Source organism: Bos grunniens, chromosome 13 (genome assembly GCF_055505025.1).
Source record: "Bos grunniens cultivar Pamir isolate PY7600 chromosome 13, Bosgru_T2T1.0, whole genome shotgun sequence".
NCBI classification, from domain to species: Eukaryota; Metazoa; Chordata; class Mammalia; order Artiodactyla; family Bovidae; genus Bos; species Bos grunniens.
Window position 1 is genome coordinate 20,396,163 of NC_141177.1, and position 27,552 is coordinate 20,423,714.

At 46.6% G+C, this 27,552-nt stretch overlaps 1 protein-coding gene across 4 annotated transcripts; it reads left to right on the plus strand.

Moving 5' to 3' along the window:
* On the plus strand, positions 1-26,263 carry PXMP4 (peroxisomal membrane protein 4). Of its 4 annotated transcripts, none has more exons than XM_086332324.1 (4): positions 1-342; positions 5,794-5,856; positions 11,852-12,050; positions 16,032-26,263. In XM_086332324.1, exons 1-4 carry the CDS (start codon positions 95-97, stop codon positions 16,293-16,295), a joined length of 774 nt encoding a protein of 257 aa, XP_086188450.1. In that variant the 5' UTR covers positions 1-94; the 3' UTR covers positions 16,296-26,263. The 4 variants fall into 4 exon arrangements, 3 of the variants coding, with proteins under 3 accessions (XP_086188450.1, XP_086188452.1, XP_086188451.1); XR_015139126.1 differs by having other exon boundaries at positions 53-342; positions 5,794-6,044; positions 16,032-17,083; XM_086332326.1 differs by lacking the exon at positions 16,032-26,263 and adding an exon at positions 15,199-15,735 and having other exon boundaries at positions 53-342.
* Positions 26,264-27,552: the final 1,289 nt, after the last annotated feature.

A 27,552-nucleotide genomic window follows, 5' to 3' on the forward strand; every position in this document is an offset into this window, starting at 1 on the left:
GCTCTTCGGGAGAGTGCTTGCGTCCCATTCCCCTGGTGAGTTGAGCGAGCTCTGTGATCGGCCCTGCTCGTATGAGTGACAGCAGACACATCCTATGGGCTCAAAGACCCGGCTGCAATGTCCGGCACCATCCGGCACCTCCAGCCCTACTGAGGGTTGTGCAATAGCACCCCGGCTGTCAGGGCGTGAGTCCTGCTCCGTGTCTACCACCCTCAGCGACGCCTGCATTATGGTCGCCCCACCGCAGCTGCGGGCTCTGCTCTTTGCGATCAACGCACTATTGCGCAAGCGCCGCTACCACGCAGCACTGGCCATGCTTAAGGGCTTCCGGAACGGGGCAGTGTGAGTGGGGTCATCGGGCTGGGCAGGGGCTGAAGGATCGATCTGGTGGGGTTGGAGAAGCTGCCTCTGGGACCGGCGCCGCTGCGCTGTGCGCCCTTGAGCAGCCCTAGTGTGTCTCTAGGTCTTGGTGTCCACTGTCGGCGCAGTGGGCGCTGGATTTTGGGTTCTGTGCGCCTTCTGAGCCGGGGGTCTAACTACGCTTTTTCTAGGCACTCCGTGCTTTGCAGCCTGGCCCTATTGTCTTGACTATTTCCCATGCCAGCCCCTGTATCCCTTCATTTGGGTCCAGTTTCCCCCTCCCGCTGCTGTGTGCCCTTGGGCCTATCTGGCTTCCGTGGCTCCATCTGGACAGTGGGAAGCTGGACTCTGCCTTCTAGCAAGACTTGCGGCTCTGCCTCTCTATGCTCCCCTCATTAAGCTGCCCTGGACTTTCATCCCGCTTCTCATTCTTTTGTAAGATTCTACTGCTAAAAAAAAAGATTCTACTGCTAAGTCCTCTTCTGATAAGCCGCAGGTGTGACCAGTGTAACTGAAGCTGCAAGTATTTGCCAAGCAAACTGATTACAATTTGGTCATCAGACCTGCAGAAGAGGAGGTCATTTCCTCTGGTTGGCGCCAGGACTGGAGCTCATTTTCCTTTAAACTTTATGCATAAACGCTATCATTTATTGAGAGCCTACAATGCCAGAACTGGGGAAGCATCAAAGAACAAAGGGAACAAAAATCTGCATGTTCTTGGACTTGGCATTTTAGTGGCAGCATGGCGTGGTGGTGTGGATGTGATCACCTCAGTTTGAGTACTGGTGCCCCTTACCTGCATGATCTTGTGCAACTCATTTAGGCTCTCTAAGCCTCAATATTTATAAAATGGGGCTGATAATAGTACTTATATTGAAAGGTTGTTGCTGAGCCATGAAAGACGCCAGGATTCTTGGCCTCCGGAGGAGAGGAATTCAATCCGGGGCCAGTGACGAGGCTTGATCACTCAGAGCTTTTGTGTAATAAAGCTTTTTTAAAGTATAAAAGAATTAGAGAAAGCTTCTGACATAGACATCATCATCAGGAGTGCTCCCTGCTAGTCTTTAGTTGGATGTTATGTAGCTACTGCTGCTGCTGCTAAGTCAATTCAGTCGTGTCCGACTCTGTGCGACCCCATAGATGGCAGCCCACCAGGCTCCCCTGTCCCTGGGATTCTCCAGGCAAGAACACTGGAGTGGGTTGCCATTTCCTTCTACAAGGAAGACAGAGTCTAGGGTAGATACGTAGTTCATTAACATAGCTTAAGGCAAAGATTTCCATAAGAAAAACCGGATCGGTTAGATCTAGGTTTGAGAAAAGTTAAGTTCTGGTGGAACCAGGTGTTGTCATGGCAACACAGAATTCTAAAAGAAACCTTTTTAAATTTGTATAGAGGAGGGGAAGAAATCTAACACTTGTTTGTTTCCTCCTGCCACTTAAGAGATAGTTTAAAATGTCTGACACTTGTAGTCTGTCTCCTCCATTTGGGGACCCCTGGCCTTCCTGCCTGTTACCCTCTCAATATACTGTTGGGCTTTCCTGGTGGCTCAGAAGGTAAAGAATCTGCGTGCAATGCAGGAGACCCAGGTGCGATCCCTGGGTTGGGAATATCCCCTGGAGAAGGAAATGGCAACCCACTTCATTATTGTTGCCTGGATAATACCATGGACGGAGGAGCCTGGAGGGCTACAGTCTATGGGGTCACAGAATTGGACAGACTAAACAACGAACACTTTGACTTCCATCATACTGTCGAGAGAATTGAGTCAATATGTGTGATCAGATCAGATCAGTCCCTCAGTCATGTCCGACTCTTTGCGACCCCATGAATCGCAGCACACCAGGCCTCCCTGTCCATCACCAACTCCTGGAGTTCACTGAGACTGACGTCCATAGAGTCAGTGATGCCATCCAGCCATCTCATCCTCTGTCGTCCTCTTCTCCTCTTGCCCCCAATCCCTCCCAGCATCAGAGTCTTTTCCAATGAGTCAACTCTTCGCATGAGGTGGCCAAAGTACTGGAGTTTCAGCTTTAGCATCATTCCTTCCAAAGAAATCCCAGGGCTGATCTCCTTCAAAATGGACTGGTTGGATCTCCTTGTAGTCCAAGGGACTCTCAAGAGTCTTCTCCAACACCACAGTTCAAAAGCATCAATTCTTCGGCGCTCAGCCTTCTTCACAGTCCAACTCTCACATCCATACATGACCACAGGAAAAACCATAGCCTTGACTAGACGGACCTTTGCTGGCAAAGTAATGTCTCTGCTTTTGAATATGCTATCTAGGTTGGTCATAACTTTCCTTCCAAGGAGTAAGCGTCTTTTCATTTCATGGCTGCAGTCACCATCTGCAGTGATTTTGGAGCCCAGAAAAATAAAGTCTGACACTGTTTCCACTGTTTCCCCATCTATTTGCCATGAAGTGATGGGACCAGATGCCATGATCTTCGTTTTCTGAATGTTGAGCTTTAAGCCAACTTTTTCACTCTCCACTTTCACTTTCATCAAGAGGCTTTTTAGTTCCTCTTCACTTTCTGCCATAAGGGTGGTGTCATCTGCATATCTGAGGTTATTGATATTTCTCCCGGCAATCTTGAGTCCAGCTTGTGTTTCTTCCAGTCCAGTGTTTCTCATGATGTACTCTGCATATAAGTTAAATAAGCAGGGTGACAATATACAGCCTTGATGTACTCCTTTTCCTATTTGGAACCAGTCTGTTGTTCCATGTCCAGTTCTACCTGTTGCTTCCTGACCTGCATACAAATTTCTCAAGAGGCAGATCAGGTAGTCTGGTATTGTGAAATGCTCAGCATAGTGCCTGGTATGTATATAACTGTTGGCTGCTGTAATCATGATTGTACTGGCGTGAATATCTGCCTGGCTCACTCCTTCACCTTCAGGCTTCTGATTGTTACCTCCTCAATGAGGCAATCTTTGAACTTCCACCTCCTTCCCTACTGACTTTGCCTCCATAGACCTTATCACCACATGACACTTAAGTATTCACTTACGCATCCCTTATGCATCACTTACGCATTTTCTACTCTCTCACTAGAAAATGAGCTTCACGGGGACAGAAGTTTTTATCTGTTTTGTTCCTTAGTATAAGTAGGCTTTTAAATATTAACTGAATGAATAAGCGTATAAGGGAGGAATTGCCACTGTACCCATTTTCTGGATGAGAAGACTGTGGCTCAGAGAGGAAAATTCATAGCTCAGTGGTAACGAATCCACCTGCCAATGCATCAGACACAGGTGCGATTCCTAGTCTGGGAAGATCCCACATATTGTGGTGTAACTAAGCCCATGAGCCACAGCCATTGAGCCTGTGCTCTAGAACCAGGAAATGTAACTACTGAGCCCATATGCCCAAAAGACCATGCTCTGCAACAGGAGAAGCCACTGCAATGAGAAGCCCACGCAGCAACAAAGACCCAGCACAGCCAAAAATAAATTAAAAAAAAAACTTCTTTTAAAGTACAAAAATGTAGGTGTATACAATTTTTTTGATTAAAAAAGAAATGAATCATAATCCTATAATGTTGACTGCTGTCTAGTTAATAGACAGATGGTCCCAGTTGTCCCCTAAATGTCCTCTACAGGAAGATAGTCTAGATAGGGATCTTCCAGGATATCCTACTGCATCTGCCATGGTCCTTCATTTACTTCTCTTTTATATGGAAGAGGACTGAAGGTCTGTATTCAGAGCTGCTCTGACGTTTCCTTGGTCATGACCATTTTGTTTTGTTTTGTTTTTGCCACACCACACGGCACATGTGATCTTAGTTCTCCAACCAGGGGTCGAACCCTCACCTCCTGCAGTGGAAGCACAGAGTCTTAACCACCGGACTGCTGGGGAAGTCCCTATCATGTCCTTTCAGTCCTTTTTAATGCAGAGCATTCCGTGTTTCAGGACACAGAGAGGTCTTGTGAGTGGCAGTAGCTGGCCCCCACCGGAGTCTGAGTTTGGGAAGGGGCCAGGCACATGTAGGCAGTTGGGGGCATTGCTTCATTTGTGTCTGAGGTGTAAGGCAGGGTCCTGTTCACCTTGGCCAGCTGGAGGAGGCCAACGGCCTCTTTATTCAGGGGAAGAAGACATGCCTTTGGAGAAGGCAGGGCAGAAAACTTGCTGGGGGCCAGAGGAGGGTCCTGCCCACCCACCGCTAGGCAGCGAGGAAATAAGCCGTTCAGCCTGGCCACCACATGCAGTAACGCTGCTGTCATTTGATCACACTTTTTATTTGATTTTTTACAAAATTAGGTAGCATATTCACAAAAGGCATAAAAAGTTAGAGCTTTTTAGAAGTTTACACACCTTGCTTTAACCAAGCCTACAGCATATCTAGAGCTTCCTGATTCACGTACAGCTCTGTGTATGCCACTGGTTGCCATGGGTCCATTATGTGTTTACCTAGTAGCCCCCTGTGGATGGACACAGGCTTCCTCCCAGTCTTTTGCTGCTTCCAACAAGCCTCACAAGGACCTGCCTAGCAGTCCAGTGGCTAAGACTGCATGCTCCCAATGCAGGGGGCCCAGGTTTGACCCTTGGTCTGGGAACTAGACTCCACATGCTACAACTACAACCCAGTGCAGCTAAAATGAATAAATACTTTGGGGGGGGGGTTGGGAAACAAGCCTCACAGATACTCATATGACAACAATATGGGGCTCATGACCATTGTCTGAGGGAGACTGTCAAAGATTGTTAGACCTCGTAGCCTGGAAAGGTCAGGGCCAGACAGCTGGAGAACTTGGTGGAACGAGGGCAAGTCCAATAAAGAAAAAAAAAAGAAAGGTAGCGACATTAGTACTGGTTGAATGAGGAACTTTTACATGTGCTAGGTCCTTAACTGCCAGAAACAACTCTGAAACAGGCAATACTTTTTACTAAAGGAAGAAGGGAGACTCAGACATTCAATGATTTACCCAAGTTTATAGAGCAAAACCAGAGAAGACAATGGCACCCCACTCCAGTACTCTTGCCTGGAAAATCCCATGGATGGAAGAGCCTGGTAGGCTGCAGTCCATGGGGTTGCTGAGAGTTGGACACGACCGAGTGACTTCACTTTCACTTTTCACTTTCATGCATTGGAGAAGGAAATGGCAACCCACTCCAGTGTTCTTGCCTGGAGAATCCCAGGGACGGGGGAGCCTGGTGGGCTGCTGTCTATGGGGTCACACAGAGTCGGACACAACTGAATCGACTTAGCAGCAGCAGCATAGAGCCAAACAGGGCAAGGCTTTGGTACCAGATACTATTTACTTTGTATGACCCACTTGGAACCCAGATCTAACTCAAAAGCCAGCGTTAGTTTCCCTCCCAAAATGATATTAGGATTAGGGAAGGGGAGGAGGGGGCACAGGGAGTCAAAGAGAGAGCTCAGAAAGAAACAGTGGTGCAGTGGTGCCTTAACCATTTTCTTTTGTTTCTACAGCTATGGAGCCAAAATCCGGGCCCCTCACGCGCTGGTCATGACCTTTCTTTTCCGGAGTGGCAGGTACCTGTCCCCTCTGCACACCTTTCAAACTGGGCAAGATCGTGCCAGGACTTGCCCAGTAGCCTCCAGGTTGGGTCCAACCTGCCCACACCACCATCTCCTAGAGCACAAGTCTGATTCTACTATCCCATCTTGAAAATTCGCCAGCTCCTGGCTCCTTGATGTTCTCCAGAGAAGCCAGCTTCCAGGTGTGGCATTCAAGGCCCCCTGCAGTCTGACCTCAGGGACATTCCCCCCTCTCTCCAAAGCCCAGCATGGGGAGCCCTTGGCACCAAGACTCGCTGCCATTCATTCATGTGCAACAGGTGGTTCCACCTCTTTACATTTCTCATGAGTACCCACCACACACACACCAGGAATCCCCTTTCCTCTTCTACCCCATCTTTATGCCTTCCTAGCAACCCATACCAGTTCTCTGAGGATCACTTTCTCAGGAAAACTCTCCATGACCTACTTTCTTTCCTTGTTCAAACTTCTTGGCCTTTCTCTGATCTTCCATAACTTCCCTCAAGGAGCTTCTCAAAAACCAACTTGTGTTTTAGTTTTTAATGTATCTAACTTCACCTGGAGTTTATAAGAATCACACATGGACTGCCTGCTGCTCAAATCCAGGTCGTGAAGATTGCTTTCTTTATGTATTTTTCTTTTTTAAATTTATTTTTGTTTTAGTTTTTGTCCTCCAAATTATTTTTTTTCAATTAAACTCATTCATTCCTTCAGTAAATATTTATTGAGCATCTAATATGTGCCAGACACTGTCTTTAGGTGCTGGGGATACAGCAGTGAATAAAACAGAGAATGATCCCTTCCCTCGTACAGCTGACAGTTTAGCAGAAAGGCGTAGCAGAAAATAAACATAATAAATTTAAAAAGTATGTGGTATGTTAGAATATTATATGGGCTGTAGGAAAGAAAATGTAGAGCAGGGAAAGGGGATCCAGAGTGCTGGGGGAAGGGCAGGCTGCAGAGCTAAATAGGGAAGGGCTCATTGAGAAAGTGACATTTTAAGTAGAGACTTGAAGGAGCTGGAAGAGTTGGCCACGTGGGTAACAAGGGAAGGAGTGTTTCATACCAACAGAACAGCCTGTGCAAAGGCCCTGAGGGCTGATCATACCTGGTGAGTTTGAGGAGGCTGGAGCAGAGGGATTGCAGGGGAGAGAACAAAGAGAGGAATATTGTGGGGGTAACCGGTTGGAAGTGGTCAAACAAGAGATGGCAAGAGTGAATGTCGACATTCTAGGAACCAGTGAACTAAAATGGACTGGAATGGGTGAATTTAACTCAGATGACCATTATATCTACTACTGCGGGCAGGAATCCCTCAGAAGAAATGGAGTAGCCATCATGGTCAACAAAAGAGTCCGAAATGCAGTACTTGGATGCAATCTCAAAAACGACAGAATGATCTCTGTTCGTTTCCAAGGCAAACCATTCAATATCACAGTAATCCAAGTCTATGCCCCAGCCAGTAACGCTGAAGAAGCTGAAGTTGAACGGTTCTACAAAGACCTACAAGACCTTTTAGAACTAACACCCAAAAAAGATGTCCTTTTCATTATAGGGGACTGAAATGCAAAAGTAGGAAGTCAAGAAACACCTGGAATAACAGGCAAATTTGGCCTTGGAATACGGAATGAAGCAGGGCAAAGACTAGTAGAGTTTTGCCAAGAAAATGCACTGGTCATAACAAACACCCTCTTCCAACAACACAAGGAAGACTCTACACATGGACATCACCAGATGGTCAACACCAATATCAGATTGATTATATTCTTTGCAGCCAAAGATGGAGAAGCTCTATACAGTCGGCAAAAACAAGGCCAGGATCTGACTGTGGCTCAGACTATGAACTCCTTATTGCCAAATTCAGACTTAAATTGAAGAAAGCAGGGAAAACCAATAGACCATTCAGGTATGACCTAAATCAAATCCCTTATGATTATACAGTGGAAGTGAGAAATAGATTTAAGGGACTAGATCTGATAGACAGAGTGCCTGATGAACTATGGATGGAGGTTCGTGACATTGTACAGGAGACAGGGATCAAGACCATCCCATGGAAAAGAAATGCAGAAAAGCAAAATGGCTGTCTGAGGAGGCCTTACAAATAGCTGTAAAAAGAAGAGAAGCAAAAAGCTAAGGAGAAAAGGAAAGATATAAGCATCTGAATGCAGAGTTCCAAAGAATAGAAAGAAGAGATAAGAAAGCGTTCTTCAGTGATCAATGCAAAGAAATAGAGGAAAACAACAGAATGGGAAAGACTAGGGATCTCTTCAAGAAAATTAGAGATACCAAGGGAACATTTCATGCAAAGATGGGCTTGATAAAGGACAGAAATGGTATGGACCTAACAGAAGCAGAAGATATTAAGAAGAGATGGCAAGAATACACAGAAGAACTGTACAAAAAAGATCTTCACGACCCAGATAATCACGATGGTGTGATCACTGACCTAGAGCCAGACATCCTGGAATGAGAAGTCAAGTGGGCCTTAGAAAGCATCACTACGGACAAAGCTGGTGGAGGTGATGGAATTCCAGTTGAGCTCTTTCAAATCCTGAAAGATGATGCTGTGAAAGTGCTGCACTCAATATGCCAGCAAATTTGGAAAACTCCGCAGTGGCCACAGGACTGGAAAAGGTCAGTTTTCATTCCAATCCCAAAGAGAGGCAATGCCAAAGAATGTTCAAACTACCGCACAATTGCACTCATCTCACACGCTAGTAAAGTAATGCTCAAAATTCTCCAAGCCAGGCTTCAGCAATATGTGAACCGTGAACTTCCTGATGTTCAAGCTGGTTTTAGAAAAGGCAGAGGAACCAGAGATCAAATTGCCAACATCTGCTGGATCATGAAAAAAGCAAGAGAGTTCCAGAAAAGCATCTATTTCTGCTTTACTGACTATGCCAAAGCCTTTGACTGTGTGGATCACACTAAACTGTGGAAAATTCTGAAAGAGATGGGAATCCCAGACCACCTGATCTGCCTCTTGAGAAATCTGTATGCAGGTCAGGAAGCAACAGTTAGAACTGGCCATGGACCAACAGACTGGTTCCAAATAGGAAAAGGAGTACGTCAAGGTTGTATATTGTCATCCTGCTTATTTAGCTTATATGCAGAGTACATCATCAGAAACGCTGGACTGGAAGAAACACAAGCTGGACTCAAGATTGCCGGGAGAAATATCAATAACCTCAGATATGCAGATGACACCACCGTTATGGCAGAAAGTGAAGAGGAACTAAAAAGCCTCTTGATGAAAGTGAAAGTGGAGAGTGAAAAAGTTGGCTTAAAGCTCAACATTCAGAAAATTAAGATCATGGCATCTGGTCCCATCACTTCATGGGAAATAGATGGGGAAATAGTGGAAACAGTGTCAGACTTTATTTTTTTGGGCTCCAAAATCACTGCAGATGGTGACTGCAGCCATGAAATGAAAATACGCTTACTCCTTGGCTCCTTGGAAGGAAGGTTATGACCAAGCTAGATAGCATATTCAAAAGCAGAGACATTACTTTGCGAACAAAGGTCCGTCTAGTCAAGGCTATGGTTTTTCCTGTGGTCATGTATGGATGTGAGAGTTGGACTGTGAAGAAGGCTGAGCGCCGGAGAATTGATGCTTTTGAACTGTGGTGTTGGAGAAGACTCTTGAGAGTCCCTTGGACTGCAAGGAGATCCAACCAGTCCATTTTGAAGGAGATCAGCCCTGGGATTTCTTTTTTTTTTTTTTTTTTCTATATCTTCTAATTCAGGGAGATCAGCCCTGGGATTTCTTTGGAAGGAATGATGCTAAAGCTGAAACTCCAGTACTTTAGCCACCTCATGCGAAGAGTTGACTCATTGGAAAAGACTCTGATGCTGGGAGGGATTGGGGGCAAGAGGAGAAGGGGACGACAGAGGATGAGATTGCTGGATGGCATCACTGACTCGATGGACATGAGTCTCAGTGAACTCCGGGAGTTGGTGATGGACAGGGAGGCCTGGTATGCTGCGATTCATGGGGTCGCAGAGAGTCGGACACGACTGAGTAACTGAACTGAACTGATCCGGGGCCCATCCTGTTCAGCATTAGGTCAAAGAGAAGAGTTTGCCTTTTCCTCTTCTTTTTGTTTAATTTTCTAAATTTTTAATTGGAAGATAATTGCTTTACAATGTTCTGGTGGTTTCTGCCACACAACAATGCTAATTAGCCATAAGTATATGTATGTATGTATATATACTTAGATTTATTGAGCATATACTATATATTTGTGTGTGTGTATATATATATGTATGTGTGTGTGTGTATATATATATCTGTCTCCCCTCCCTCTTTAACCTTCCTCCTACCCCTGTGGCATTTCCTCTAAATGGAATAGGAAATTGTCGTTAAGAATCTGTTTGTGGACATGCCACTATTTGACTTAAATTTAATAGTGAGAAAGTGAAGTGTTTGCTGCTAGGGGTCAAGGGCAGAAATAGGTGTAAAGTAGGAGGCAGTGGCAATAATCCAGCTGAGCAACTCTGGTGGCCCAGACCTTGATGGTGGCATAGAGGTGAGAAGTGTTCAGATTCTAGAAACATTTTCAAGGCAGTATTAGTGCCTACGCTTGGAAAGTAGGAAATGCAGCTTGCCTTAGAACTGGCAGTGGTAGGCCCGTGTCCCCGTGGGGTGAGAGCTCCCTGACTCCTAGCTGTCCCCCCTTGCCTGGCAGACTTCCCAGGCCCCAGCTGACACACTTCAAGGCCCTCCTCAGGCCTCGAGGGCACATGTGGTTGCTGGGCCTGAATTGGTCTCCTGGTTCCTCTCCTTGGCTCTCCTCACTGCCCCCTAGCGATTGTGAAAAGATAAGTCAAACCACGTGCCTTACTAAAGGTTCACTTCTCAAGATAAAAGACAAAGCGTAGGACTTCCCTGGCAGCCTGGTGTTTGAAAAGAATTTGCCTGCCAATGGGTTCAGTCCCTGCTCTGGGAAGACTCCACATGCCTTGGAGCAACTAAGCCCGTGTGCAGGAACTACTGAGCCCACACACCTAGAGCACATGCTCCCCAGCAAGAGAAGCCACTGCAACTACAGAGCAGCCCTGGCTCTCTGCAACTAGAGAAAGCCCTCGAGCAGCAACAAAGACCCAGTCCAGCCAAAAATAAATAAATAACATTTTTTTTTTAAAGACGCATCTTACCATGGTCCCACCTCTCCCTCACAGCCTTTGCCTTACACATTTTCTGCTCAGGGCTTAATGACCTGTCTTTGTTCCTTTACTCCCCACTCTCTGTCCCTCCTCGGGACCTCTGCTCGTGTTGATCCCAGTACAACTCCTCTCCCCTCTTGACCTCTTCCTTCACGTCCTGGCATCATTGCTTGTCAGGGCAAAGTTTGACCTTTGTTTTATGAGTATTCATTTCATAATTCCCTCTCCCACTAGATCATAAACCTTGTGAGGGCAGCAAGCAGATCTACTTTTTCTCAGACTCACATCCTCAGATCCAGCACATAGTATGTAGTCATTCATTCACTCATTCATTCCTTCACATGTTCACTCCAGAAACAAATGTATTAAGCATCCGCTATGTGCCAGGCCTTGCTCTGCGCACTGAGGATGAGTGAGTGAGGTATAGACACCACTCTCTGGGAGCTTCCACTGGGATGAGGTGGGAGTGGGGGGAGGTAATAAACAAGTATGTAAATGTCAGGTGGTGATATGAGCTCTGAAGGAAAAGAAAAGTTGGATAACGGAACAGAATACAGTGGGCATTCTTATACGTGGAGTAGTCAGGGAAGACCTCTTGAAAAAGGTGGCGGGGTAGTCAGGGAAGACCTCTTCAAGGAGATGGCGTGAAGTCAAAGCCTGTATCCAGGGAGGGAGCAGCCCTAAGGGCATGGAGGGCAGAGGCCCGGGGTTGAATGAGCGTGGGCCCGTGGGCTCCTTGCCTGGGCCGGTTTTGCATGCCAGGTGGGTGGATGCCCCGGAGCGGCTGGGCCTGCACTCACGGTGGCTCCTTGTGTCTGTGCAGCCTCCGGGAGAAGCTGCGTGCCATCCTGCAGGCCACGTACACCCACTCCTGGAACCTGGCCAGGTTTGTGTTCCTCTACAAGGGACTCTGTGCCCTGCAGTCCCACGTCCAGGGCAAGACCTACCAGGCACACTCATTCGTGTCTGCCTTCATCGGGGGCTTGCTGGTGTTTGGAAACAACAATAACATCAACAGCCAGGTAAAGGTCTTCCCAGAACGGGGGCTGGGGAGAGGGCTGAGGGATGGGGCAGGATTCAGGTATAGAGTTGGGGATGGGAGTCAAAGACGATGAGCTCGTGGCTCCCTGCCATATCTGAGGGTCTGTAGTTCACCAATCCCTGTGTGACCTTGGGAAGGTCACTTCCCCCTCAACTTCCCCCTCTGTTAACCAGGTACCTTGCTGGAGTACCATGCAGCTCTCTGGGGCAAAGATTTAAAAATATAAAACAAAACACGCCCCCAAACACTACTCTGCAGTGAAATGAGAAAAAAAAAATGAGTAAGATTTTCATAAAACGAAACTTACTACATTTGAAGAATTATCTCTTATTCTGCAACTTGCCCTTTTTCTTGGTTAAAAATTCCATTTTTTAATGAGATAATGATAAAATGCTAACTGTTGCTGCTGCTGCTGTTTTAGCATCCTTCTTGAGCTATATGAAAAGTTGGCAGTCTTTCTAATTTGCCTCCCTCAAATTTCTTAAATAGTCTTAAATTATAAAAATAATTGTTTTATTTTCACATTTTAAGTAATGCAAACTAAGCACTCATTGTGTGCCTGGCACACTTCTGGATGCTTAGGATACATGATGCAATTAGAAAATAAATTGAAAAAGAGTCTCTCTCCCCCTCTAACTGTCCAGCCACTGCCCAGAAACACTTTTTTTTTTTTAATAATTTTTATTGCAGTATTGGGTTTCCCAGGTGGCTCAGTGGTAAAGAATCTGCCTGCCAATTCAGGAAGATGCAGGAGATGTGGGTTTGATCCCTGGGTCAGGAAGGTTCCATGGAGGAGGATGGCATGGCAACCCACTCCAGTATTCTTGCCTGAATACCCCATGGACGGAGGAGCCTGGAGGGCTACAGTCCATAGGGTCGAAAAGAGTTGGACATGACTGAGCACACACACACACATACATACAATTGGAGAATAGTCGATTTACAGTGTTGTGTTAGTTTCTGCAATGCAGCAAAGTGAATCAGGTATACATGTATATAGATGGTCATTTTAACTGTGTTTTGTATAGCCTTTCAGAACTTGTCTGTGCTTGTATCAGTGGTCATAGCAGCAGTTTTCCACCAACGAGATCATAGTACGTTTTTCTTTTTTTTCATGTAACCGTGTATCTTAGGGGCCTCTCTTGTCAGTGCCTCATCCTTTATAACGTGAGCAGAGCTCTCTGCTGATGGCATGGACCAGCTTTGATTTCACAGTGTCCTCTGGATGGACGTTTAGGGGCTCTTCAGTGTTTGACCTCACACATCCACTGTAGTCTACATCTTTGTTGAGACACCTTCCTGCACTTGTGTCGGTCTGTTTGTAAGTTCCTAGACATGGAGTGGAAGAGTCTATGGATATGAGCATTTTGTATTTTGGGAAAGTTTCCCCAGTTTTTTTTTGATAGAAATTTCACTTGTCTATGAACTTCCAAATTCTAGGAATCCTGGATACACCCATTTCCTTCCCCCTTCCCTCCTTTCCCTGACCCCTGGCAACAGCTGCTCTGATCTCCATTCAAAAATGTTACATGATGGACATACAGATGGCCAACAGGCACAGGAAAAGGAACATGAAAAGATGGTCAGTTTCACTAATTGTTAGAGAAATGGAAATCAGAACTATAGTGAAATGTCACCTCACACCAGTCAGAATGGCCATCATCAAAAAGTCTACAAATAATAAATGCTGGAGAGGGTGTGGAGAAAACGGAATACTCATGTACTGTTGGTGGGAATATAAATTGGTGCAGTCACTGTGGAGACCAGTATCGAGATTCCTTAAAAAACTAAAACTAGAGTCATCATACAATCCAGCAATCCCAGTCCTAGGCATATATATGGAAAAGACAAAAACTCTTAATTCAAAAAGATACATATACCCCAGTGTTCATGGCAGCACTATTTACAAGCATGGAAGCAACCATCGACAGATGAACAGATAAAGATGATGTAGTGTACACACACACACACACAGGAATATTATTCAACCATAAAAAAGAATGAAATAATGCCGTTTGCAGCAACATGGACGAACCTAGAAATTATCATACTAAGTGAAATCAGACAGAAAAAGGCAAATATATCACTTACATGTGGAATCTAGAAAAGATGATACAAATGAACTTATTTATGAAACAGAAATAGACTCACAGACATAGAAAACAAACTTATGGTTACCAAAGTGGGAGGCATAAATTAGGAGTTTGGAATTAACACATACTACTATATATAAAATAGATAAACAATAATTAGTAAGAAGTATATTCAATATTTTATACTTTATAATATAAAATTTTTATAATCTGAAAAAGAATATATGTACATATATGTGTGTGTATAGCTTAATCACTTTGCTATGCACCTGAAGCACAACATTGTAAATAACTATACTTCAATTAAAAAAAAATTATGTAAATGGAGTCATTATAGTATGTAATCTTTGAGGGTTGGCTTTTTTCACTCAGCATAATTTCCTGGCAATTCTTTCAAGTTATTGTATCAGCTGTTCATTCCTTTTCACTGCTGAGTAGTGTTCCATGGTATGGATGTACCTATGGAAGGACATCTGGGTTGTTTCTAGCTCTTGGCTATTAGGCATGCAGCTGCTCAGAACCTTCTTGTATATGTATTTGGTGAACTTAAGTTTTCACTTCTGTGATAAATACCTGGAGTGCAATTCCTGGGTCATATGATACATAAAGGGTTTTCCAGATGTCTCAGAGATAAAGCATCTGCCTGCAATGTAGGAGACATGGGTTTGATCCCTGGGTTGGGAAGATCCCCTGGAGGAGGAAATGGCTACCCACTCTAGTATTCTTGCCTGGAGAATCTCATAGACAGAGGAGCCTGGCGGGCTACAGTCCAAAGGGTTGTAAAGGGTCAGACACGACTCAGGGTCTGAGCACATACACGCGGTACATATATATTTAGTTTTAGAGGAGACTGACGAAGTATTTTCCAGAGTGATTGTCCTATCTTACATTCCTATCAGGAATATATATGTGATCCAGTTGCTTCACCTTCAAGCTGGCATGTGGTTTGTTACATTTCAGATTTTTGAAATTTTGATAGGTGTGTAGTGCTTATTGTGGTTTTTAAAAAGTTATTTATTTATTTTACTGTTCCAGGTCTTAGCTGTGCCATGCAGGATCTAATTTCCCAACCAGGGATGGAACCTGGGCCCCCTGCATGGGATGATTAGAGTCTTAACCACTGGCTGCCAGGAAGTCCCTCTCATTGTGGTTTTAATTTGCATTTCCCTAATGGCTAATGAAGCTGAACCTTTTTACATGTGTCTATTTTCTTTTTGTGTTAACCTCTTCAGTGAAATATCTGTTTGTGTCTTTTGCCTATTTTCTAACTGGATTGTCTTTTTTTTTTTCACTGTTGTGTTTTGAGAGTTTCTAAAAATATTTTCCAGACATGAGTCTTTGTCAGATATGTATTTGTAAATATTTTCTCTCAGTCTGTAGCTTTTCTTTTCAACCTCTTCACATGGACTTTCACAACTGAAAACTTTTGCATTTTGTTGAAATCCAGTTTATTAATTTTTTTTTCATTTGTGGACTGTGTTTTTTGTCATTAAGCTACCTTTTAGTTTTGAGCCATGTAAATATATTCATTGTTCAAAATTTTTAATTAAAAAGAATAATAAAAGACATAAATAGTGGGACTTCCCTGGCAGTCCAGAGGTTTAAACTGGGTGCTTTCATTGCAGGGGATATAGTTTGAATCCCTGGTTGAAGAACTAAGATCCTTTTTGCCATGCAATACTGCTAACAAAAAAAGACATAAACAGTAATGTTCAAATGCCTGCTGCAAACCACTTCAAATCACCTTGCTCATACTCTGCAAAACCCTGATCCAGTGCACAGGCAGCACTCCAGGGTGGGGCGGGGTCGGGGTCGGGGTCGGGCCCAGTGGCTGGGCCCACTTCTAACCCCGTCCTTCCCTCCCACAGATCAGCATGTACCTGCTATCCCGCGTCCTATTTGCCCTGTGCCGCCTGGGCGTGGAGAAGGGCTTCATCCCTGAACCCAGGTTGGACCCGTTTCCATGGTTCACAGGGCTGGTGTGGGGGCTGGTGCTGTGGCTCTTCGAGTACCACCGGCCAACCCTGCAGCCCTCGCTGCAGTCGTCCATGACCTACCTGTACGAGGACAGCAACGTGTGGCACGACCTCTCGGACTTCTTTATCTACAACAAGAGCCAACCCTCCAAGTAACAGGGCCCCCAGGTGCTCAGGAAGGCTCCTGCACCCCAGTCGGGTGACAGGGGTATCCAGCCGCGGTTTGAGATTGGCTCCACCTGCTAACCATCCCAGAGGCTCCTACCTCTTCAAGATCTGGGGTCTCAGACTAACTTTTGTTAGCCCAGGGCTCCATTTGGCAAAATGGAAGCACTGATTATCAGTTCTCATTAGGTACTCTTGAATAGTGAAACGAGCCACCGAATCAGGCTGAGGAGCCTTGGGCACGGTGATGGCTGCTGACTCTTGAGAGACCAGGGAAGGTCACACCCCACCCTGGGCCTCAGGGATCATCGAGCCCAGACGAGGGCACTGAAGTCTCTTTCTGGTGGGTATGTTCTCTGACCATTCTTCTGTAAAAGAGGGCTTCTGGCTGATGGGCAGTGGGTTGCAAAAATGCATTTTTAGACAATACTCAGTTCCTTGCCTTGGGTGTTCTATTGTAGAAGCTCCAGTGTTTCCACTGTCCAACAGAAACACAGTGTGAGACATATGTGACTGAGCTTTTTTTAGCAGCCACAGTTTTTAAAAAGTGGAGGGAATTCCTGGTGGTCCAGTGGTTAGGACTCCACTGTCACTGCCAAGGGCATGGATTCTATCCCTGGTTGGGAAGCTAAGATCCCACATGCCACGAGGTATGGCCAAAAAAAAAAAAAAAATGTGGGGACAGAAAGAAGCAGAGATTAACCTTAATTATATCTTTGAACCCAGTATTTCTCAAATGTTATCATTTTAATGTGTATTAAATATAAAAATTAATAAGATATTTTACATTCTATTTTTCTTATACTAAGTCATCAGAATCAGGTGTGTGTTTTACACTTTCAGCATTTTTCAATTTGGACCAGTCACATTTCAAGTGCTCAGCAGCCACAGGTGGCTAGTGGCTGCTGTATTGGACAGCACAGATTAGAACGTTCTATCCTCGCAGAAAATTCTAGTGGACAGTGCAGATACAGAGCTGGAGGACCTGGGTTTGAGTCCCCACTGGACTGCTGTGTAACCTTGGGGAAGGTTCTTCTCAGAGGCTCAGTTTCTACTAAAGTGAGGATAATCATAGTAATACCTGGTGTCTACATTGGACTTGTGTAACTATGACGGCTGCTTCAGCTACTAATGACATCCACCTGGTGAACTCCTCCTTCCTCCTTCCTGGGTGCTTTGCACATTATTATTTTTAACCCATACAGTGACCTTGCAGGTACATATTTTGATCTCCATTTTACAGATGTGGAAACTGAGGATCGGAGAAGTAACTTGCCAAAGGCAATACAACTCGTGTGACAGCCAAACCAGATCTATGCTATTTCAAAGCTCTTTTTTTTTTTTCAGTGCCTTAAATTTAGAAACCTAAACTATGCTATGCAAAATTAGCTAGTTATTGGGGTGCACACTCAAATGCCTATAGGGGCCTGGGAAGAGGCATAAATGATGATGTTCTGGGTGCTATGCAGTCGGGAGGGACGGGGACCTGGTGAACTGGAGACTTGTGTGTGTGCCAGAACTGATTTTTTTTTTTTTAAACCACCAAGCTGAACAAATCAAACACATTGGAGTAGGCATACTTTAATTTCTTTTTTATATTTTTAAAATTACTAGTAGAAATATCCACATGAGTCACTGGAGATCTTATTAAAATGCAGATTCTGATTCAATGGGTTTGGGGTGGGGCCTGAGATTCTGGGTTTCTCACGGCTCCTGGGTGATGGCTGCTGCTGTTCTGAGCTTGAGTAACAAGGTGGTAGGGAATGACAGGGTCCAGCCAGTAGTCCATGTGACAAATGAGGAAGCTATGTCACAGAACTGTTAGGTCATGAAGGTGGGACTGGGTCTGAGTCTAAACGGTGTATTCTCAGGCACGATGTTGTACTGCCAGCTTAGAGAAGGTAGTCTTGAAGTTCCCTTAGTTCACTCTGTGGAGGCTGAATGAGGCCCTGAGGTTATGGGGAGGGGAGAGGGTAGCAACCAGCAAGTGGATTTTAAAGCAGATGCTGGAGTGCCCCACCCATATCCTGTCTAACTTACCACTTCAGTGCACACCAGCCACCCTGCTGCCACCCTGAGTCTTTCTGCCTGAGGGCTCTTCCCTTGCTCTCGGCACCTGTTCTGTCAGCCTGCCGCAGACCTGCAGTGCTGGAGATGAGTACATCCTGGGAGCAGCTATCAACCAGGGACGGGTGGAGACCCCCACTCCTGCACTCTGATTGCCCCTGGGTGGGATAACTCCCAGGTGCCTGCTCCACGCTGGCTCCAGAGCACCCGGCAAGCCTGAGCTCCGGCCGCCCACAGCGGTCACTCGTGTGATAACACCTCCTCCCTTGTCTCCTTCCTTGTGCCCCTACCACTGCTTCCCGGGACCACTTCCCACAGAAACTGCTTGCACTCAACATCCTCATCTTGGGGTCTGCTCTTGGGGGAACCCAAACTAAAACTGCCCCCGGTGCAGCAAGTTGAGGGGCAGCAGAGCTTGGTGGTTAAGGCTATCAGCTTTGGAACCCAGAGTGTCTGGGCTCAGTTCTGGCTCCGCTGGTTCCTTGTAAGTGACTTAACCATTCAGGGCCTCCGTCTTGTCATCTGTTAAACAGCCATTCTCACGGCACATGCCTTGGAGGGTGGTGTGGAGGATTAAATGATACGACAGCATATAAAGTAAGCACTCGATAAATGCCTGCTGCTGTTTCCAATGTATCTTCCAAATGTAAAAGGAAGCTTGGCCCCAAAGACTACGGACACTCTGCTTTGAACCTGGCCTGCCCCACCCCTCAGCTGAAGGTAAAAGCCTTGGCTGCCTGCCCCCCATTCCTCCCGACGTCCCCCCACTGCCGCTGGGGGTTGGCTGGCTCCCCCACCCACTGTCTCTGCTCTCTAAGAATAGGTTCCCCTCACAGATGGCATCTCTCTGGATCCTGCCAAAGCATCTGGTGCCTCCAACTGCTCACTCCAGGGAGGGAGGTGGTGTGGTCCTCAGGCAGGACTAGAGCCCCGGCTCCTGGGAGGAGTTCCCACTCAGCTCCCTCCTGGCCCAGCCTCCGTGTCTGTAAGACCTGGAAAACTGGGATTGCCAGAGGCCCTTGGCCCACAGTAGGCGCTCCGTAAATGCTAGTTCCTGAAATAGCAGTGTTTTAATATGTGTCAATTAAGCTCCTGCTACTTTCCTATGAGGTCTCTAACTTGCAAAGCTGTAAACAAAAATTTTTAAGCAATAATGCATACACAATAGTGCAAAATGTAAATGGGTACACAAAGGTATAATAAGGAAGAGTCAAGTTCCCCCTGAACCTCAGCTCCACCTACCCACCGCCTCCCCAGCCAGGGGCGCCCCCATCCATTCTAGTGCACCCTTCCTGAGAAATTCTCTGCACAACCACCCATCTCTGTCCTCTAAGAAGCTTTTACATTGCACTGTCATCTCAAGAACTCTTGGACACTCCTTCCTTGTTCTCTGCATGTTTGGTTTCTCTTTGATCAATAATCTGATACAAAAGTGAGTCCTGGAATTCCCTGGCGGTCCAGTAGTTAGGCTTGGTGCTTTCATTGCCAAGGGCACGGGTTCAATCCCTAGTCAGAAACCTAAGATCCTGCAAGCCATGGGGCGTGACCAAAAAAAAAAGTCAGTGTTAGTATTATTTTTTTTTTTAAAAAGGGAGTCCTTTCTTTGAGGCAGTTCCTGTCCCCCTCAACCCCACCCCCAAGTCCCCAAATATCTCGGGCAGATCAGCATGAAGATGAATCATCCTAGATGTCCTGAGTCTTGTCGTAGATGACACCCAACATGAATGCCCACGGAACTCCAACTGAAAGGGGAAGGACAAAGTTGAAGTGAATTTGGGGCCCTTCTGCTGCTCCTCTCCCAAATTAGAGGTTGTTCGGGGAACCCACGTGAGAGTGATGATTCACAAACCCAGGCTCCAAGAAGCTGCCTCCTTGGCTTCTCACGACTGCCGCCTTCCTCACGGCAGGCTCCAGAAAGGATCCTGGAGATGGTGTTTCTGTCCACACTGTTCGCTTCTCCCACTCTCATGATGTGTGTTGGGTTTGTGAGAATCAGACTTTAAACCTGACACTCTCCTAAACCAGCACGTCGTGCTGTGTCTACCTCTTGGAACCAATCTGTGACTGCAGGTGGGTTGCTTTCTATGAGGGTATTTATAAAAAATTGTTTTCCTTCCCTTATCTTGTTGCAGATTCATAGGGATAGAGAGGGTCTTTTTCAGTCTTGAAAAGCATTTTGGGTGCGTGCGTGCTGAGTCATGTCCAGCTCTGTGTGACCCTATGGACTGTAGCCCACCAGGCTTCCCTCTCCATGGGATTCTCTAGGCAAGAATACTGGAGTGGTTTGCCATGCCCTCCTCCAGGGAATCTTCCTGACCCGGGGATTGAACCTGTGGCTCCTGCGTTGCAGGTGGATTTTTTACCACTGAGCCATGGGGAAAGCCCACATTTTGGATGAGAGTGTGTTAAGTTTAACCAGAGGCCTCCTGCAGAACTCACTCTTGGGACTGGAGGCCACAGGGGCCCAGCTAGAGGATAGAGGGAAAGCTGGGCTCCCCTCTGAGTACTGATTTTCAAGAGGGCTTCCTGCTTTCTGTTGCAGGGCTGTGTGTTCATGATTTCATGAACAAGACAGGACCAGGCAGCAGTGAAATGCAGGTCATGAGGTTCCTGTTGGAAGCCTTGCTCTCCTGCTTTTCTGAGCTCTCCCTTCAGCGTCTCATGGGCTGGATGTCAGCTGAGAGAGATCAAAGTCATACGTCATCAGCTCTTTTTTTTTTACCCACGCTCCCCAGCTTGTGGGATCTTAGTTGCCTAACAAGGAGTTGAACCTGGGCCCCCTGCAGTGGAAGTTTAGAGTCCTAACCACTGGACTGCCAGGGAACTCCCTACATCAGCTCTTTCACGACACTCCTTTTTAGGGTGTCTTTTTTATGTGTGTCATGAACCCTTTTGGCATCTGGTGAAGCCTCTAGACCCTTCTCAAGAATTCTTTTTTTTTTTTTAAGAATGCTGTTTTTTAAACCATAAATAGAATTATAAAAGACAATAATTATATTGAATATTGAAATAATAATATTTTTTATATTTGTGACTTAGTAATATTTTTTATGGCTGTGCTGGGTCTTCACTGCTGCTCGGGCTTTTCTCTAGCTGTGGCAAGCGGGGGCTACTCTCTAGGTGCAGCACGCAGGCTTCTCATCGCGGTGGCTTCTCTCGTTGCAGAGCATGGGCTCTACGGTGCGCGGGCTCCAGTAGTTGCGGCGCCCAGACTCTCGAGCACAGGCTCAATAATTGTGGCACAAAAGCTTAGTTGCTCTGAGGCATGTGGGATCTTCCCAGGTCAGGGCTCCAACTTGTATCTCCTGCACTGGCAGGTAGACTCTTTACTACTGAAAGAGTACAGGGCACCAGGGAAGCCCTGTGTGTTCTTTTTTAAACACATCAGATAAAAAGATGGAGTGGCAGGTCCAAAGCTACCAGGATGTCACAGGTGTCATAAGCATGAACAGTATCTTAGGATCCCTGGGGCAGCTGTGATAAGGAACTAGCTGTGATTTCTCTTGGTGATAAAGTCCCAAGTTGCTGCTAATTGGCCTCTGGATTGTTGCCTACATTTAAAATGGAAGGAAATGTTACATTTCAGTTAGAGACTAGTGAAAATATAGGTGTAATTTTTTTTCCTGTCCAAGTTCATGGAACTTGGGTTCATGCATCACAGTTTCAGAACTGCTTGAGGGTGGCTGAAAAGCTATGACAAACTTAGACAACGTATTAAAAAGCAGAGACATCACTTTGCCGACAAAGGTCCGTATAGGCAAAGCTATGGTTTTTCCAGTGGTCATGTATGGGTGTGAGAACTGGACCATAAAGAAAACTGAGCGCTGAAGAATTGATGCTTTCAAACTGTAGTGCTGGAGAAGACTCTTGAGACTCCCTTAGACTTCAAGGAGATCAAACCAGTCAATCCTAAAGGGAATCAACTCTGAATATTCATTGGAAAGACTGATGCTGAAGTTTCAATACTTTGCCACCTGATGCGAAAAGCTGACTCATTGGAAAAGACCCTGGTGCTGGGAAAGATTGAGGACAAGAGAAGAAGGGGGTGACAGAGGATAAGATGGTTGGATAGCATCACCGACTCAATGGACACGAATCTGAGCAAACTCTGGGAGATAGTGAATAACAGGGAAGCCTGGCATGCTGCAGTCCATGGGGTCACAAAGACTTGGATACAACTTAGCAACTGAACAACAACAATCAATATTGGCTGAGTTCTTGCTAGGTACTATGTACCTGGTGATATGGGAGGCTAGGGTTTAGCAATGAAAAAACCAGTTCCTGCTCACCTGGGGTTTACCACCCAGGGAGGGAAGACTAACGAATATACAGTTCAGAGTGGTAGGTGCCAGGAAGGCAGTGCAGTAGAGAGCAGCAAGGTCTGTTTTCCAGGGAAGGCCTCTCTGAGGAGGTGTTGTTCGCTCTGGGATCAAGCCATGCTGAGAGGTAGAGGAAGGCTGTTCCTGGCATAGGAGCTGCAAAGTGCTCAGGCCCTAAGGAGGAAACAGCTGACAGCATTCCAGGGCCTGCAGGAGGTCTGCGAGACTGGGACAGAGTGGCAGGTGGGGGCTTCCTGGAGTGTCGGAGATGGAGTCCCAGAGGCTGGCTGGGCCCATCAGGCCGGCTTTGTGGGCCAGAGTGAGGGGTTTGGGTTTTCTTCTCAGTTTGACAGGCAGCCTTTGGCAGGTTTAATCAGGAGAGTGATGTGGCTGTGATGTGATTTACATTTTGGAAAGATCCTTCTAGCTATGTGTGGGGAACAGAACGTAGAGAGCCAGGCTGGCACCAGGATCCAGTGAGGAGGCCAGGCAGGGGTCCCAGTGAGAGACCATGGCAGCCTGGATCAGGGTGGGGCCTTGGGGTGGAGAGAAGTGGGCAGATCTGGGGTATCATTTGCAAAGTGGCTCAGTGGCCCGGGACTTTCTGGAGGTGGGGATGAGAGAGACGGGTATAGCAAATGACCCCCCCACCCCCGCCCAGCTGAGAAACAGACCTGGATCTTGCCGCCTCCCCTCGCCTCTTCAGCCCCCTGCAGCCCTCCACGGCCCCTCTGGGGCCAGCCACCCGCCCACGGGCCCCTGGCATGCGAGCTTCGCAGCTGGCCTTGATTGTTGTCACTCCCCAGGGAGTCATGGGAACACACTCCCCCTGCCCCCTGCGCCCCCCTCTTCCCAGACAGGGCCAGGCCCTAACAATGCCCCTCAGCCAGCCAGTGGCCTGGACACAATGCCCCTGTTTCGGTTCATTGCCAGCTCCAGGAGGCCTGCTGGGTTTCCTGGCCTGTTTGGCATATATGTAACTCTGGCTTCCAGCAGGGATTTTTTTGTTGTTGTTCAAAAAAAAAAAAAAAAAGAGGAGAGGGAGGGAGAATATCTCAGGCTCCTCCTTTCTGAATATCTTAATATATTATGAAAAGCCTTTCTCTTCTCTTCGTGAGCTCTCGCTACTCCCCTCCCTGACCGCATTTGCCATGTGCTGTCAACCCCGGGACCAAATGCAGGTCAGCAGGTGTCAGAAAAGAAAACGAGCAAAATGAGAGAAAAGCGACTCGCTCCACCGTGGCCGGCCTCAAATGTGCTGGGGAGGCTGGAGGTGATGAGAACAATGAGGCCTCTGAGGGCGCAGGCCCCGGGGCCCGTGCTTTTCAGCCACCTTATCTCCAACTTCCAAGACACCCTCCAAAATGAGGCACAACGTTTTATCTTGAGCCCCTAGGAAAGAGAAGAGCTGCTGACTAAAAATGGGCATGCCATTGATTGTATGCTGCACCTCACTTTCAGAGCTGTTAAATACGAAAAAAGAAAGTTTGAGAGAGGACTTCCCTGGCGGTCCAGTGGTCAAGACTCTGTGCTTCCACTGCAGGAGGCACGGGTTCAATCCCTGGTCAGGGAACTAAGATTCCCACCTGCCCCCTGGTGCAGCCAAAAAAAATATTAATCAATTTTTAGAAAATGGTCTGAGAATCAGTGGAATATAGGATTGTCTCATCTACACACTTCATTGCTGTCCAAGTGTGTTTTTCTCCTTGTCTCTGAGCCTAATAAAATTTGGGAAGCAGTGCATGGATTGCTGCTTGAAAACTCGTTCTGCAGCCTAACAAGAAGTTTTTTTCTTTTCTCATTTGGAAAAATTAGGAGGAGATGTAGGCAAGCTGCTCCCATAATTCAGCCTTCATTCTTAGTAACTGCTGACATTTATTGAGGGCTCTCTACGCGCCAACTACTGCCCTAAGCGCTTTCATAACTCAGTTAATGTCCCAACAGGCCTATAAAGTGAACACTGTGATCGTTATTATTACCATCCCCATTTTACAGGTGAGAAAACAGAGCCCTTCTGCTTTGAGGGCTCCCCAGCCCCTCACTGCAGCACTGGTCAGGGCAGGCATGGCCACCCTGTCAGGTTTTCTTCCTTCTGCTTGGAAAAGCATAATCCCACTGCAGAGGCTGGCGTGATACAGAGAAAGGAAGAGGCACTGGGTGGGCCTTGGAGAGGAGAGGGGGTCCCCAGAGCTGGAGCTCATGGAATAATGGGGGTGCAAGGGAAGGGAGGCTCACTTATGGACTAGAAGCCTAGCCACTTCCACTGACCTTGGACCCTCCGGCTGGACATTTGGACTGGCTGATGACCAAAGACTGAGCCAAGGCCACATAGTCAGGCAACTGCTGGCTGGCACGAAGCCCCATGAACACCCACTCCCCTTCCCTTCCACATCCATGTCTTCCGCAAAGAGGAGCTGTGCTGGTGCTCTAGTAATGTTCCTAAGAGTAGTTAACATTTATTGGATGCTTACTCAGTGCCGGGCACAGGCATTAGGGATTGCAAACTCAGAGTGGCAGGGCAAATAAGGTCATCATGAGAGGCAAGCCAGGCAGGGACACTGGTTGCCTGGAGGGCCAAGGCTCTGGCTAAATGGGGGACAGCACTTGCTCAGTACCCTGATGGCCTACCTGGCATTGCCAGATATTACTTTTTTTTAAAGCCAAACATTTGGGCGTTCCCTTGTAATCGAATGGTTAGGATTCCAGGTGTCAGGGAATTAACATCCTGCAAGCCATGCAACACAGCCAAAAATTTTTAAAAATCCAAATATTTAAAATTTTCTATGCTGCTGCTGCTGCTAAGTCGCTTCAATCGTGTCCAACTCTGTGTGACCCCATAGACGGCAGCTCAACCCAGGCTCCCCCGTCCCCGGGATTCTCCAGGCAAGAACACTGGAGTGGGTTGCCATTTCCTTCTCCAATACAAGAAAGTGAAAAGTGAAAATTTTCTATAGCATGTCCCAATTTAAAATTTGTTTTAAAAACTAATTCATAATTCAGGGGAAGAATACCCTGAGCAAATTAAATCCGGCCTGCGGGCCAGTTTGCAAACTCTGCTTGTCTTGTTTTCTCATTGAACCCGGACACCCATTCTGTTGAGGAGCCCCTGCCCCTTGTTCTACCAAGGAGGCAATCAGAGCTCTTCATGGGGGTAAATCACTTACCCATCTGGCCAAGCCACACGGTAGGGGTCTGCCCAACTCCCAAGGCTTGCTCCTATGTGAGACAGCCTCCCGAATGGGTGAGAGGCCTGTGTTCAGACACAGCCAGGACTGGCACCGTGACAGAACATCTCCAGAGACAGTAAACCGTCAGTCAAACCATTCAGCGTAGTGACAAGGGATCATTCGAGACGAATGTAATGTTGCAGACATAAAACTCCCCACCTCCTTCTGCCAGAACTCAACAATGGATGTCTCTGTGCCTCTTAATAAAATGAAGTCCCCACAGAATCATTTCTCCCAATTATGTATTCCTTATAATAATGGGATGTTCATGTCTGGAGTTTTTTTTTTAAGCTATGAATGTACGTTTAGGGGAGTTGGTGTATGCGGAATAAATAGCTTTGAACTATTTGTGTCGCTTGTCAAACTTCTTAATGAGCATATTGTGCAGATACAAAGAAATCTGACTCTCCCATTGGAGGGTGAGCTCCAGGAGTCAGAGATGAGTGTTTTGCTTTCAGCTGTCCCCCAAGCACCTGGCACAACGTCGGATACATAGCAGGGGCTCAGTAAATATTGAATGGAGACTGGGGAGTGGATGAATGAGTGAGGCTCAGAGGAAGTGAATTGACTTGTCCAAGGTCACAGACTCGGATTCTCGTTTACATCCACCTGATTTAGAAACCCAGGCTATCACTCCTCCACCAGCCTGCCTCTAGGAAAGAGATCTTCAGGCAAAGGATCGTGGCTCCAGGAGCTTCTACCCCTTTGGACTTCTCTTGAGTTAGGACTTGAGAAAGGTGGAGATGGACAGTGAGCCCCTGTTAATTAAGCCACTATCCACATAATACCTTTTGGAAACCACACATTGTACTCTTAACAGCCCTGAGGCTGACCCTGAGGTATTTACAGAGGGGTTGTACATGAAGGGCAGGCCCTGGGTTTTACAGAGGAAGACTTCTATTTTGCTGTGTGACCTTGAGCAGCGAGTGCCCCTCTCTGAGCCTCCTTCCTGAGCCATGTAGATAAATGAGCTTCACTTATTTATCAGGTCGAAAGGAGATCATCAGTGGAAATGGCTGCCCAGTAATTGTGGATTTTTTTTTGAAGCCTGAGAACTGTTGAGAACAGGCTTATCAGGATACCTCGGGCTTGGGGCTAAGAGGCTCTATCTTAGAAAGCCTTTGCGGCTTTCAAGTGGGTATTAATAGATGCAGAAGGCCCTTATCTCTGAGTTCACACTGGAAATTCTGCTCTTTACTCCTTTTTGCTACAGAAGGACAGGAGAGCTTGTGGGAAGGAGGGCACCTGCTTTGACCTAGGAGATTGTGTACTGGAATACTTTAGGGAGGGCAGGGCGTTGAAAATCCCCAGGCTTTGGTCTTATTAAGTCTGAATAATAAGCTTTTTCATTGGCTAGGTAAGCTCATGCCCTTTAGGTCTCAGTTTCCTCATCCTAAAATGGGGCAATAATAATGGTATCTGTCTTCCTTCACCAGCAACCAGTACAGTGCTTGGTATATAATAGGTACCTGATAAATGTTTGCTGAATGACTGTTGGGGATGAAAGAGCTTCACAGAATGAATGCTACTGTTGTTGAGCCCCTTTGGGAATGTGTGAAGGAAGGGAATTCCCTCTGGAGTGGGAATGTTGCTGGCTTCTCTCACCCTCTTGTCAGGATCTGGCTTGGCTATTTA

Bases quoted from the DNA above. Each gene is read 5' to 3' on its own strand.
- PXMP4 (XM_086332324.1), top strand. From the start codon at position 95: ATGGGCTCAAAGACCCGGCTGCAATGTCCGGCACCATCCGGCACCTCC. The intron at 5,857-11,851 runs GTACCTGTCCCC...GTGTCTGTGCAG, and splicing joins TTTCTTTTCCGGAGTGGCAG to CCTCCGGGAGAAGCTGCGTG. The intron at 12,051-16,031 runs GTAAAGGTCTTC...TCCCTCCCACAG, and splicing joins ACAATAACATCAACAGCCAG to ATCAGCATGTACCTGCTATC.